General features: G+C 37.0%; 1 protein-coding gene across 1 annotated transcript in view; it reads left to right on the top strand.

Annotated features, from left to right (window-relative positions):
* LOC105521660 (mitochondrial inner membrane protease subunit 2-like) overlaps positions 1–13,267 on the top strand; it is a 72,203-nt gene extending 58,936 nt beyond the window's left edge. The window contains exons 4-5 of the mRNA XM_011955928.1: positions 9,382–9,485; positions 12,975–13,267. Of these exons, the coding sequence (XP_011811318.1) occupies positions 9,382–9,485; positions 12,975–13,059 (189 nt within the window). The 3' untranslated portion in view covers positions 13,060–13,267. The remainder of the gene's footprint in view (positions 1–9,381; positions 9,486–12,974) is intronic.
* Positions 13,268–15,128: the final 1,861 nt, after the last annotated feature.

Genomic DNA, 15,128 nt, shown 5'->3' with positions numbered 1-15,128 from the left:
GGTGGGGAGGGGGAGAGAGAGAGAGAGAGAGAATATTTACCTTTCTTCTTCCTTGTTCTTGTGTCCAAGCCCTCAACTAATTGCATGGTGCCTGCCCACGTTGGGTGATGGTGGATCTTTCTTACTCAATCCAGTGCTTCAAAGGCCAATCTCTCCTGGAAATACTCCCTCACGGATACAACCAGAAAAATGGTTTCTTAGCATTCTGGGTAGCCCTTAATCTAGTCAAGTTGACACCTAAAATTAACCATCAGAAGGGGTATGGGTAATAAGTACCCATTATATAAGAAGAATGTTTCATTTCTAACTTACAGCCTTGTACAGACCTGGGTACATTATAGTCTATTTTATTTTTATTTTTATTTTTATTTTTATTTTTATTTTTTTGAGACGGAGTCTCGCTCTGTCGCCCAGGCTGGAGTGCAGTGGCCGGATCTCAGCTCACTGCAAGCTCCGCCTCCCGGGTTTACGCCATTCTCCTGCCTCAGCCTCCCGAGTAGCTGGGACTACAGGCGCCCGCCACCTCACCCGGCTAGTTTTTTTTTTTTTTTTTATTTTTTAGTAGAGACGGGGTTTTACCGTGTTAGCCAGGATGGTCTCGATCTCCAGACCTCATGATCCGCCCGTCTCGGCCTCCCAAAGTGCTGGGATTACAGGCTTGAGCCACCACGCCCGGCCTATAGTCTATTCTATTATGCACACCTAGTGAGACAAATCTGAGAACTCTAGAAGCCATGCAAATTGTGGAGACCCCTGAACAGCAAGGGAAGAAAGACGGCATTGTAGACCATATTGTCCACATTCTTTCAAAAGTGTGGCATCTAAAAATTCTGTAATCAGAATGTACATTTACTTTAACTGTACTTACGTCATGCTTCTTGGCCAGTGCTGCAGTGTGAAAAAGTCTAAATCAGCAGTACTATTTCAGTTTCTTCTATTATTGCCCCTGCCCCCACAGATATGTCTTCAAAGTAATGGTTCTTCAAAAGAAGTCTGAGGGCTACTGTTGGGTCCTTGTGACTGCAGCTGGGCTCCATCTCACTTAAAATCACAAAGTTTGATATTTACCTGTTGTAGATTGTATGTAGCCAGTGTGAGTGGTGATTTTTATAAGCCTGAAAAGGTTGAAAGCATTACACCCAAAGAAGTAAGGTCAAAACCAGGCTTTCTTGATGTCTTGGAAGCAGTGAATCATAGGCTATAGATGCTTTAAAATTAAGATATGAATAAAAAATTTATAGTAAAAAGCCAGAATAATATCATTTATCGATTGATGGCTTTAGTTTAGTCTTACAAGGCAAGAAGTGTACTGTGACTGTGTTTAATTCTCTAGGAGAATTTTATTTTCGTAAACCAAAACGTGAATTCTTCCAAACCTGTCATATGATTTGAAGTTAGACACAAGCTGAGGATTTAGGATACCTTGACAATAATATTTGTTCGTAGGACAAAGAAAAATCCTTCAGCATAGTCTTTGATCAGAGAAAAGATTAAAGCCTAACTTTTGTGTTATGCTTGTTCCAAAAGCAGATTCAATAGATATTGGATACTTCTAGCTCTAGCATAAGTTATTAACATCTGTTGAAATAGCTGACTTATTTTGTATTTCTTAGAGTGGACTATATAGTACTTAGGTCAGAGCAAAGCATACAAACTAAATATATGTTCGTTAGAAAAAACAACTTGTGAGATACAGCTGAGCCAGAGGAAAACAAGGTGTGGGGAGGAGTAAGCAGTAGGGGACAAGAAAATGGAAATCATAATTTCATCAACCAGAGCTAAGAACTGTTAGATTTTTAAATGTATATGTTTTTATATATCTCTGTATGTGTCTATATGTTTTTAAAAATAAGATTTTAAAACATAATGGGTGTAAAATTCTTACAGGTATTCATAACTAATTATGCACATTAAATTTTTTTGGATTAATTTATACAGGCAGAACAATTAAGACCCCAAATAAAAGCATCCTAACTTTACTTGCTTAAAAAAAGTGAGGAAACAACAAAAAATTTAGAAATGAGGGGTAGAATTTTCTGCCTGAAGACTTTTAGTTTACTATGTAAAATGGGAAATATGCAGGGCAATATTTAAATGTTTAATTTTTCTTAAATCTTGTGGAAAGGATACTGTACCTGATTTTGTTTCCCTTTATTTTGTTATTGTTGCCATCGTCATTAGTGTCCTGTTTGTTGACTGCTACTCTGTTTCATGACTGTAATGTTTTGTAGACTATCTCATTTAATTCTTGTAGCAACCCCATGAGGTCAGTGTTACTGCAGTCAGTCCCCATTTTATAGATGAGGAAATGAGACAGGTTAAATAATTTGTTTCAGGTAATATGGTTAATAAGAAATGGAGACAAGATTTGAACATAGTTTTCTGTGTTTAGGGCAAGGACTATTCAAAACACTTCTCCAAGTTTGATTTTAAACTTTAGTGGTCCACGGTAGAAGCAGAGAAATAGATGAGCGTGAGAATGCAAGTTGTTGAGAGAGACGGAGAGAGAATATTTACCTTTCCTCTTCCTTCTTGTTGTATCCAAGCCCTCAACTAATTTTATGGTGGCTGCTCATGTTGGGTGAGGGTGGATCTTTCTTACTCAGTCCAGAGCAGATGTTTGGCTTGTTTTGTTCTTTGTTAGTGTTTTTCCTTTTGCTCCTGGAAATCACTGTGACTACTAGCAGGAATATCTGATACAATCAAATACTTGGAGATATAGGTGGAAACCCCTAGATTAAATATTCTCTGAGATTTCTTCAAAAACTTTATTATTTGAAGTTAGTTATATCTTGATGTAGTCTCTTGGAATCTAGGATTTAAAATATTAACAACATAACAAGAAAATACAGATTCTGTGGCCATATCAAATTATTATTTATGACTTTTAATTTCTACTTAATGGGTTTAACTTCATTGATTTGAAAAAATTGCTTGCTCTATTTTTTTTTTTTTTTGTTTTGAGGCGGAGTCTCGCTCTGTTGCCCAGGCTGGAGTGCAGTGGCATGGTCTCAGCTCACTGCAGGCTCTGCCTCCCGGGTTCATGCCATTCTCCTGCCTCAACCTGCCGAGTAGCTGGGACAACAGTAGTTGGGACTACAGGCGCCCACCACCACACCTGGGTAATTTTTTGTATTTTTTAGCAGAGATGGGGTTTCACTGTGTTAGCCAGGATGGTCTCGATTTCCTGACCTCGTGATCTGCCTGCCTTGGCCCCCAAAGTGCTGGGATTACAGGAGTGAGCCACCGCGCCCGGACGTTGTTTTTTTCTTTTTAATAAAGCTTTTGTTTTTAGTGAATTACAGAAAACTGTGGTTCGTATAGTGCTATAGGAACAGCCTCCCAATTCAAGAAGGTTTTACTTTAAAAATGTTTTGTTGATATTCATAATTGTTAGATAAATAAATAAATAATATAGTTTACTGTGTTGTGATTACCATTATTTCATTATGAATAATAAAGCCCTATTCAACTATTTCTAACTCTTAAATTGCCTAACTTGATGAGACACAAAAAATTTCTTACTATACTTACTTATCTAGAATATGTTTTCATTGGAAGAGATGTATACATTATTTAGACAATGTATATTCTAGAAACTGTCTGATTTAAATAGCTTTTAAAAACCTTTAATCTTTTAGACTTTATAGAAATATTATTTTCCAACCACTGTTCTGGGATTAGGTGTACAAAAATGGCTAAGACATGGTTTCAGCAGTTGAGAAACTTAGACCTGAGTGAAAAGAGTCCTACCTGTGGGCAGATACATATTAAGTACCAGCATTGCTATGGGAACGCACATGAGGGAGTAGCTAATTTAAACCTGTGGAGGAAAGAAAAGGTAAAAGAAAACTCTGTTGCTTCCTTTGTAAAATCAACCAATGTCATTGAGGTGTTGACTGTTGATTCTAATATTTCACTATTGGAAGTTAGACATGCTTCCTTCTGTTTTCTTCCCTTGCATAAATCTTTTGTTTATAATGCTTTACCTTTTGGTTCTAACAATTACAATTAGAAAAGTTGGGCATTTGAGTGATTCTATAAGGGACAGATGAAGTTAAAATTTGGGTCAATGGAGACTTTTCTATCTCCAGTGTTGGAACACCAAGATGTAATTTTCCAATTTCCTTAAGGGAACTGCAGCATGTTTTATATTTTTATATTTTTTAAAGGCTTTCCAGAGGAATCCCCATCAGATAAGGACTTTGACAAATGACTAGAAGTTTCCAAGTGGAGAAAAAACATTCTTGACAGAGGGGAAGTCTGATGATGAGGCATTCAAAGAGTGGGTTAGAAACTGGACCTGACTTACAAGTCTTCCAGTATGGGGGATAGGGTAGATGGTACTACTGTTAAATAAGGAGGGGAAGTGTATTTGGGGGCTGGAGTAGGCTGGAATAGGATCTTTGTTTTGACCTTGTTAATTTGGAAAATCTTTGGAAATTCCACCAATTGATTTTTTTAATTCTTTCCACTAAAATGTGTTAATTACCTGCAAAGTGCCTGATCTCAAAAATATAGGCATAAGAAATAATTCTCAAAACTTAAAAAGCAAGAGCTTATAGACTCTTAGAAGGAGAGAGAAGGGAACGATTATAATGTACATTTAAATATTAAGATAGAAATAATCATAGGATGTGATGGTGAACTTGGGATTTTTGATCTTACGAGTTACAGTCACAAACTTCAAAAAAAAAAAAAAAAAAACCAGTAACAGAGACCAAGAAGAACAGTCAGAAATAATTAAATCACCCTTTGTTCCTTCACTATTATGGCAAAAAAAAAAAAAAAAGAAAAGAAAAACCAAATGCAGTGAAAGTACAATAGGGAGATTTTCTCTTTATGGTCCAGAGTCCAGATAGTTTCCCTCCAGGTCACCTTTACTGTGTCAGTTATATAGAAAGAAGAATACAAAGAAATGAGGGAAGAGGACCTGTGGATACTGAGGTCAAAGACAGAGAGGAAGAGGGAGATAGAGAATTTGAATGAGAAGTATGAATGAAATAGAGAGTGTACCCTTGTGGAAGCTCAACTTTTAATAATCTAACCTACTGTTGTGATGACAAAAGCTCCGTTCCCTAGCACCATGGTTCAGTAAAGCCCCTTGGACTTATGCTACCGTATTGACTCTGTTCCTCACTAGGGATAGAGGCAGAGGAGGATACTGGGGGTAGAGAGTACAGACCTGCCTCAAATTAAAATTGTGATGTAGTAATATCAATAATAGAAGTTATTGAGAGGTCACCTATGGGCCAAGAACTACCATAAGCACTTTAAATGAATGATCTTACCAAATAAGGTAGTGTAGTTCACTCTTGAACAATGACGGGGTGAGGGACCCAACTCCCATGCAGTCAAACATTTGTATGTAACTTTTGACTGGCCCACATCCCACAGCTTAACTACTAATAGTCTACTTTTGACCAGAAGCTTTCCTGTTAACATAAACAGTTGAGATTAACACATATTTTTATATGCTATATGTATTATATACTATATTTTTACAATAAAGTAAGATAGAGAAAATAAAATGTTATTAAGAACATCATAAGAAAGAGAAAAATATTTCTGTTTCTTAAGTGGAAGAGGATCATCATAAAGGACTTCATCTTCACTGTCTTCATATTGAGTAGGCTAAGGAGGAGGAGGAGAAAGAAGAGGAGTTGGTCTTACTGTCTCAGGGGTGGCAGATGTGGAAGAGGTGGAAAGGGAAGCAGGAGAGGCAGGCACACTCAGTGTAACTTTTATTGAAAAAAATCTGTGTATTAGTGGAACCATGCAGTTCAAACCTGTGTTGTTCAAGGGTCAACTATATTTGTAAAGCCCTTAAACAGTATCTTGCACATGGTAAGCACTTAATATATCTGGCTATTGTTATTAGACTAGGACACATGGTAAGTACTTGGTAGGTATTGGCTATTATTATTTAATTATTAATTAGATAATAATCATCACCATTTTCCTAGTAATGTATGGCATAATGAAGTTAAGTAACTTGCTGAAGATCATATAACTAGAAAGAAATGGGATCATTTCTAAGTTGGAGGTGACAGACTGATTAGTGTAGATATAGCATGAATTACATAATGATTGGTGCTTGAAATATGATGATGCTAGAGAGGAAAGAAAATATGTGCCAAAAGTAGAAGACATTATGATTAAAAAAAGATCACTTTAGCTTGCTGACTGATTGGATGAGAAGTAAGAAGACAACTAAGACTTTTAAGCTGGTTGACTGGGAAAGGGTAAACCGAATGTAAGAAAATAAGAAAGGACTGGGCATGGTGGCTCGTAGCTGTAATCTCAGCGCTTTGGATGATAAGACAGGAGGATTGCTTGAGGTCAGGAGTTCAAGACCAGCCTGGTCAACATAGCAAGATCCTCCCATCTATAAAAAAAAAAAAAAAAAGGAAAACAAAAAAAAGAAACCAACTTAGCTGGATGTGGTGGTATGCACTTGTAGACCTGTAGTCCTAGCTACCTGGGACCTGGGAGACTGAGCCCACGCATTCAAGGCTACAGTGAACTATGATCATGCCAGTGCACGCCAGCCTGAGTGGCAGAACGAGACCCTCTTTAAAAAAAAAAAAAAAGAAGGGGCCAGTGCAGTGGCTCACGTGTGTAATCCCAGCACTTTGGGAGGCTGAGGTGGGCGGATCACCTGAGGTCAGGAGTTCGAGACCAGCCTGGCCAATATGGTGAAACCCTGTCTCTACTAAAAATACGAAAATTAGCTGGGCATAGTGGTGCGCACCTGTAGTCCCAGCTACTCTGGAGGCTGAGGCAGAAGAGACTGTCTCAGAACAAAAAAACAAAAAAAAACTTTTTATTATTAGGAAGTGATAACAAATTCCATTTGAATCCTGTTGAATTTTTTTATCAGGTAGTCAAGTGAAATGACTAGCAGGGAATTTAAAAGTAAGTTAGAGATTTAGGTATTATCACTAAAGGAGTTGGTGAAAGCTCTGGCAGTGTTTGAGATGTTCAAGGATAACCAGCGTTTTTTAGCTGCAAAACCCTGGATCAAAAATAGTGTCAGGATAATAGCCTCCAGCCAGAAGAATTTTGACATATTTGTCAACTCTTGCTTTGTAGAAAATCTACAAATAATTCCAGGAATCTTTAACAAAAGACATGCCATTACTGCTCCAGGGACTGGCTGTTGTCCTGTGTTCACTGTTTTCCTTGCTTCTGCCCCGGTTGCTGTTGTTGTGTCTCCACTGGCTTCTGTCATCAGCTTCTGTCGTCAGCTCCTCAGTGAGCTGAGGTCGCGCCACTGCACTCCAGCCTGGGCGACAGTGAGACTCCATCTCAAGAAACAAACAAACAAACAAACAAAAACAGCAAAAAAAATGTGGGCTGAGGACATGAATAGACAGTTCTCAAGAAAAGATATACAAATGGCCAAAAAGCATATGAAAAAATCCTCATCATCTTTAATTATCAGGGAAATGCAAATCAAAAGCACAGTGCAGTACTACCTCACTCCTGCAAGAATGGCCATAATCAAAAAATAAAAAAAAATAGATGTTGGTGTGGATGTGGTGAAAAGGAAACACTTTTACAATGTTAGTGGCAGTGTAAACTAGTACAACCATGATGGAAAACAGTGTGGAGCTTCCTTAAATAACTAAAGTAGATCTACCATTTGATCTAGTAATCCCTAGTAATAGTAGGTATCTACCCCGAGGAAAATAACTCATTATATGAAAAAGATGTGTGCTTGCACACATATGTTTATAGCAGCATAATTTACAGTTGCAAAAATATGGAACCAGCCCAAATGCCCATCAGTCAACCAGTGGATAAAGAAAATGTGGTGTATGTGTGTGTATATATATATATACACACACATATATATATATATATTACTCAGCCATAAAAAGGAACGAAATAATGTTATTCACAGCAATCTGAATGGAATTGGAGACCATTATTCTGAGTGAAGTAAGTCATGAATGGAAAACCAAACATCGTATGTTCTCACTGATATGTGGGAGCTAAACTATGAGGGCACAAAGGCATAAGAATGATACATTGGACTTTGGGGACTTGGGGGAAAATGTGGGTGGTGGTGAGGGATAAAAGCCTACACATTGGATACAGTGTACAATGCTCGGATGATGGGTGCACCAGAATCTCAGAAATCACTACTGAAGAACTTAATTCATGTAACCGAACACCCCCTTTTCTTACAAAACCTATTGAAATAAAAAATGAAAAAAAATTAAAAAACAGTGCAAAGGCTGTCTTAGCTCTTCTAATTATTTTGTCCCCCTGTTCTTGCCTCAAGCTTGTTGTTCATTGGCTTTGTCTGTACCCCTGTCCAAATGACAGGTATGCTGGTTTCATAGTTCCCCAATCAAATTTTTGTTCCTGTATGGTTCTTGACCTTCAGAAATTTTTTTTTTTTTTTTTTTTTGTTGAGACGGAGTCTCGCTCTATCACCCAAGCTGGAGTGCAGTGGCCGGATCTCAGCTCACTGCAAGCTCCGCCTCCCGGGTTCCCGCCATTCTCCTGCCTCAGCCTCCTGAGTAGCTGGGAGTACAGGCGCCCGCCACCTCGCCCGGCTAGATTTTTTTTGTATTTTTTTTAGTAGAGACGGGGTTTCACCGTGTTAGCCAGGATGGTCTGGATCTCCTGACCTCGTGATCCGCCTGTCTCGGCCTCCCAAAGTGCTGGGATTACAGGCTTGAGCCACCGCGCCCGGCCCAGAAAAATTTTTACACAAAATGTTTCTCAGTTCTTGATCCATTAATCCTCAGGCACAGTTAGATTTCTCTGAATCCTAGGATGAAAGCCCCTTATTAGGCTCAAACTGGGACCAGGACCCTTAGGACATGTGCCCTTTTGAGAAAAGATAGGTCAAATTGGGAAAGTCATCCATTTAATAATGATAATCCTATCACATTTTTCTTTTGCCCTCTTCAGTTCTTCATATGACTGTGAAGATTTGTGGATATGACTGTGATTTGGGATTATTTCTTCTTTTCCCCAGATGGAACAATGATGTGTACTACTGTGGAATTAGATTCTATCTGGATACTTTGTTGGGAGGTTTGACTCACTTCTTCCTCATGTTTTTATATTATTCTTAAGGCTTTTCATACCTCTTTACTGGAGTTTACTAAAGATTTTAATGTCTAGCACACGTTCCTTTCAAATAAGTATTGGCAATTTATTTTTTTCTGGTTCATCTGTGAAGAATCCCAATGAGCCTTTTTGAAAACTCATCATTTGCAGTTACTTTAGAACAGCAATTTATAGAAAGATACTGTATTAGAAATGTTTTATTTCACTCCACTCGAGCTATGAAGTGCAAGAACCATGAAGATCGAAAAATACAAATGATAGATGTGTCTCTTTCCCCTTGTTTTCTAGCCTTCTTTGAATCCTGGGGGGAGCCAGTCATCTGATGTCGTGCTTTTGAACCACTGGAAAGTGAGGAATTTTGAAGTACACCGTGGTGACATTGTATCATTGGTGTAAGTAACTCAGAAGCATACTATATTTTATATAAAATTATTTATACTTATGCTGATTGAAATGGTAATCCATTGTTAATATCATTGCCAGTTATAAAATTGAATACATGTTAAATATAATGTGTTTTTAAAAAATCAATTTTGCAGTGTAACAGTGCTCTAAAAAGAATTTTTTGTGTTTAAAATATGTTAGCTGACATATTTGGATTGGGTAAAATGTATTTAATGTTGATTAGAAATTATTAAAAATACATACATTTAGTATTACTTTGGAATATTTTGAAATTTTGCATTTTGGTAAGCAACTTTTTTGTTACTCCAATGTTTTATTGGTTTGTATAGATAAAAACTATCCCTAGAAGGTGATAATTATGACATGAGAATCATTGACATTTATGTACATCAGGAGTTTAACTGAAAAAGGAAGTTTGAAACACTAGTACTGGATGCTTCTGTTTGGGGCCAAAAGGTGGCACTGTTTCACTGTTATAATATTGTGACTGGTCAGGATCAAAAATTTCATTCTGGTCTTAATGTAGAAAAGGAATGTCAAAGTGTGCATAACTGACACAATGATATAATATGTAGTCCTAGGACATGCTTAAATGGTTTGGAGATTTTTGTTTGTTTGCTTTCAAAGTAAATTTACACTAGGAAGACTACAGCCAAACTTGTCTAATTTCTTCTGGTTTCAAATACTTTATAAAAATGTTATAGTATGATTCCCTGTTATGCCAGTTAGGGGAAACAATTAATGTAGCAGTGTTACTGCCATTTGATTTGGCTACAGTCAAAACCTGCTACTGGGTAAATACCTTTCCCATTTGTATTTCTGATTCTTGAATTGGAAGGATTTTTTTCTTGTTGGATGGTAACTTAAAATTATTTGGTAAAAGCATGACATTGTCTGCTTATTTGTACTTAACTTTGGCTAGTGCTTTGTGGAAATAGATATTCTATAAATGTGTTTCTTTCAAGACTATTCTACCAGTATTCATTTGAAGACATATTAACCAACTCTGGTTAGTGACTAATGAAATAAATTCAAGTGGAGTTTTGTATGGCAGACATCCAAGGAGGGGGATTAAGTGCTTCTCAGGTTTTGAGTGCTTTTAAAAATATTAACCTGCTCTTTGAAGTGTACTTTTATTTTGTCATTCAGAGTACTATTTTTGCAACCTCCTAAACAACCTTTTCTATGCTGGGTTAGCCTGTCATATGCTCATTATTGTTTTGCCTTTGGTTTGACAAGGTTAGATCTTCACTTAGTTGGTGATAGAAAGGATACCCACCCAAGTGAAAGAGGTCACACTATACACAGACAATTGTGCAGTATTTTTTTCCCTGTGAGAAACATACTCACTATCTCTAACCAAGTGGACTTGAATAGATAATTGAAAAATAAAACAAGGCTCCTTGATATTCAGGGTTGCATGGCTTCATAAAAGTACCCTGCCATATCATGGAGTATATTAAAAAGAGCACATTACTCTTTTATGTAAATATTCATAGTGATTGATATTTATTATATACACTAACTTCAAAAATATTCTGTTCAAGTTGGGATTGATATATAAATTATAGCTATTCCAGTTGAACTGTGTTTTTTTTCTGGAGACAGTCTCACTCTGTTGCCCAGGCTGGAGTGCAGTGGTGTGACCTCGGCTCATTGCAAGTCCCGCCTCCTGAGTTCAGGCCATTCTCCTGCCTCAGCGTCCCGAGTAGCTGGGACTACAGGCACCCGCCACCATGCCTAGCTAATTTTTTGTATTTTTAGTAGAAACGGGTTTCACCCAACCATGATGGTGATGGTGGTTTCACGAGACCATCTGTGTTAGCTAGGATGGTCTTGATCTCCTGACCTCATGATCCACCCACCCCAGCCTCCCAAAGTGCTCGGATTACAAGTGTGAGCCACTGCCCCCAGCCCAGACTGTGTTTTTAGTGACTCAGTTTTATGTTATATCTTTGTCATACACAAATAACACAAACTTTCACGTGCTTGTTTTTAGGAGGAGCCATTTACATAAAAGAGTGCTTAGTTACTAGTATTACATATTTAACAACAGATGATCATGAAGCAATATTGTTACTTTGAGAAAGAAACAAAAAATCTGATGCTAAATTCTTCTTTAGTATTATTTAAAGTCTTTTTTTAGGTCAGGGTCAGGTGGCTCAGGCCTGTAATCCTGGTACTTTGGGAGGCCAAGGTGTGTGGATCCCTTGAGCCCAGGAGTTTGAGACCAGCTCGGGCAACATGGTGAAACCCTGTCTCTACAAAAAATACAAACATTGGCTGGGTTTAGTGATGTGGGCCTATAGTTCTAGCTACTTGGGAAGCTGAGGTAGGAAGATTGATTGAGCCTGGCAGGTCGAGGCTGCAGTACTCTGTGATTGTGCCACTGCACTCCAGCCTGGGTGACAGTGAGACCCTGTCTAAAAAAAAGTATCTTTTTAGTCTTATGAGCAAAAATGCTTTCTAGCCTATATCCTTGTATTTTCATACAAGTTATAAACTGCTTCCTTTTAGAAGATTGATGTTGGTTTGATTACAGTTCATAATATACATTTAATTTATGTTAAATATTGAATATTTGCTTTTCTTACACAATGCATCAGTTTGGTTTTAACATAGATGATAATTTTTGTTACTACATTGGAGCATCCTATTTAAGAAATGTGTGACGAATACGGAAATGTGTATTAAAATGTTCAATTTAAAGCTAATTATAAAATGTACTTTGTAATTTTATTTAGAAATTGATACTAACAGTATACTTCATTGGTAAGTAATCTTTGAAAACCTTTTTATATTAAAAAAATCTTGAGACAGTGTATTCAGAATGTGTGGGAATACAACATTTCTACTATAGTATTTATGCTATTCTGGAAAATTTGCAGTTTGCAAATTCTTACTTAAATCAGTAGGGCTTATTCAACTTTATAACCAGAGCATTGATGAAAACAATAACAATTTCAATGAAAATACTAACACAGTTTATAAAACATGAAGTTTCTAATAATTAAACGGCAGTAAAAGTAGTATTTTACTTAAAACATAAAAGGTGGCAATTGCTTAGTGGTAGGTGGTATAAGGAAGGGTTGAGGCTGTCTATGGATACAAGGGCAGAAAGACATTATCATCAGAAGTCATAAACAGACAAAAGCTTGTAAGCTTTGTACAAAATGTTCTGATACCAGAGTTGTATGTTCTCCTCATTGTTTTGTGTTACTTTGTTTTATTTATTTATTTATAAACAAAGATCAGGGTTAACTTTGCAATAGCACTTCTAAGAGAAAGGTTGAATGTGTAATACAGATTGCTTCCTGGTTTGCTGCCATTAGTATACGTAGCCTTCAGTTGCCTTTACTAATGAAGCAAAACATTAATGATCTGGGAAAAAAATGACATACGAACCAATGTAACTTCTGCATTACACTGAAATCTTTTTTCCGTTTACTGATTGTCTATGTTAATTCATGTTGCAGAAATACACACTATAGCAAAGCAGACTGTCCTTTCTATCGGAAGGGGTTTTGTTCAGAGTTGGTTGACCAGTGTTGTTTCCTATAGTGTGGGATGTCTGGCAGAGGGAGGTCGGTGCATATTATTTTTTTGCATATCTTTCTTATCTTTCACTGTCTCTTTCTTTTCTTGTAAAAAGTTGGTCACAGTGGAGTTATTGTTTAAATATGTTATTCAGTAGCTATATTTACTTAATAACATTACTGATTGCACAAAATATGATTTGCTGTCATCAAGTCCTCAGTATATGTAGGTGGCATCATACTCTCTTAGTGATTTACAAAATCATAGTGGTGATTAAGGAGGATTTTCTATACCTTGGAATTGACTTTTCATTAACCTGTGTGATGGCCTTTCTGGTTCAACATAAGTTGCACTATTTCACAATAATATATCACTTAACAAGTCCATTGGGACAGAGGCTCTTTCATAATAAAGTCCTAAATAATCACATTTAAAATTGTTTTAACTTTATTTTACTTTTATTTGTTTTGAAGAAAAGTTGCAAAAATAGTATAGAGAGTTCCCATAAATCCCCTAATGTTAATGTTATATAGAACCATAGTTCAATTACTGAAACCAGGAAATTACATCAGTAGAATATTATTAGGTCTAATCTATAGACCTTATTCAAATTTCACCTGTTTTCCCACTAATGTCCTTTTTTTGGGCGAAGCTCCTACTCAAGATCCCATATTTTCATTTTTTATTTTTTATATCTCTTTAGTCACCTTTAGTATATGATAGTTCCTTGATCTTTGTCTTTTATGACATTGACATTTTGAAGGGTACTGTTCAGTTATTTTGCAGAATGCTGCTCAGCCTCTTTAATGTTTGATGCCAGACTCTCTTTAAATGGAGAAGCACTAATGTTGATGGCAGTTGCTGAGGCTGAGGAAGCTGCAGCAGTGGGAACCCCTGAATGAGGGAGAAACTGTCTGAGTAGGCAGTAGGGCCAGCTGGGGAGGTGGATACCACAGGGGCAGAGGAGAAGGAGATGGTAGGATTTCTCTTTCAGGCATGGGTTTTTTTTAGTTTCTTGGAACCACATACGTGGGTCATGACTACAAGGGTTCAGGGGTTCTAGAAATAAGTCTACCAAGTCAAATTTATACCTGCTAGGAAGCAAAGAACAGAGCTGTGTGGGTGGGAGAAAAGGCCACAGTTTATAGAGAGCTAGAAAGGAAGGATGAAGGGCTTCCTTTCTCTTCCTTTCCTCTTAATCTGGATCACAGATTTCACTGTATTGAGCCAGTGTTCAGTTCTATAGTAGAAGGTTGGTGTAAGGGAATTCTTTGAATGAGCATGCCTGTAAGTAAGTATTGTGCTAAGTGCTTTGAGTATGCTGTTTTTATTTAATTCTCACAATAGCTGCAGATAGTAATTTTTAACATAATGAAACAGATTTAGAGCAAGTGTATGGCAAGTAAAAAGCAGGGCCAGAATTTGAATCCACATTCATTTGACTGTAAGCCTGTACTGTCTGATAGAGCAAGCACCTGTAGTTATTGAACACTTGAAATATGGTGATTGCTGCTTGTTAAAATCATAATAATTTGGATATTTTCTTGCAAATAAATATATTACTAAAATTCTACCTGTTTCTTTTTCCTCTTTTTTTTCTAGTTTTATTTTATAAGAGATTGGGTCTTGCTATGCTGCCCATGCTAGGCATGAACTCCTGGGCCTAAGTGATCCTCCTGTCTCAGCCTCCTGAGTGGCTGGGACTACAGGCAAAACCAGGGCATCTGGCTGATTCTTCCTTTTTAAATGTGCCTAGTAGAAAATGTAAAATTACACATGTGACATACATTTTATTTCTATTTGATAATTGTGTTTAAATCTTTTCCCATTATACACTGTTGCATCCCGGGAGTGTGTCTGAAGTGAACTAAGATGAAATCCCAAAGTCTGAGATGGACAACACTAAGGTAGTTGCTATGAAGCAAAGGTAGACTTCTAAAGATAGGTAAACACCTGGTGTTGGTGAGAGTGCTGGAGTGATCAGGTCCAAAGACAGAGAGAAAAAGATACATAATCTATGGAGAGAAAAAAAAAAAACCATAATATTTTTAAAGTATTTACTGATTGCTTCTTTTTTTTTGTAGCCATTGGGT

The sequence above is a fragment of the Colobus angolensis genome, unplaced genomic scaffold, assembly GCF_000951035.1.
Source record: "Colobus angolensis palliatus isolate OR3802 unplaced genomic scaffold, Cang.pa_1.0 Scaffold403, whole genome shotgun sequence".
Taxonomy (NCBI): domain Eukaryota; kingdom Metazoa; phylum Chordata; class Mammalia; order Primates; family Cercopithecidae; genus Colobus; species Colobus angolensis.
This window is presented reverse-complemented; position numbering and strand designations above follow the sequence as displayed.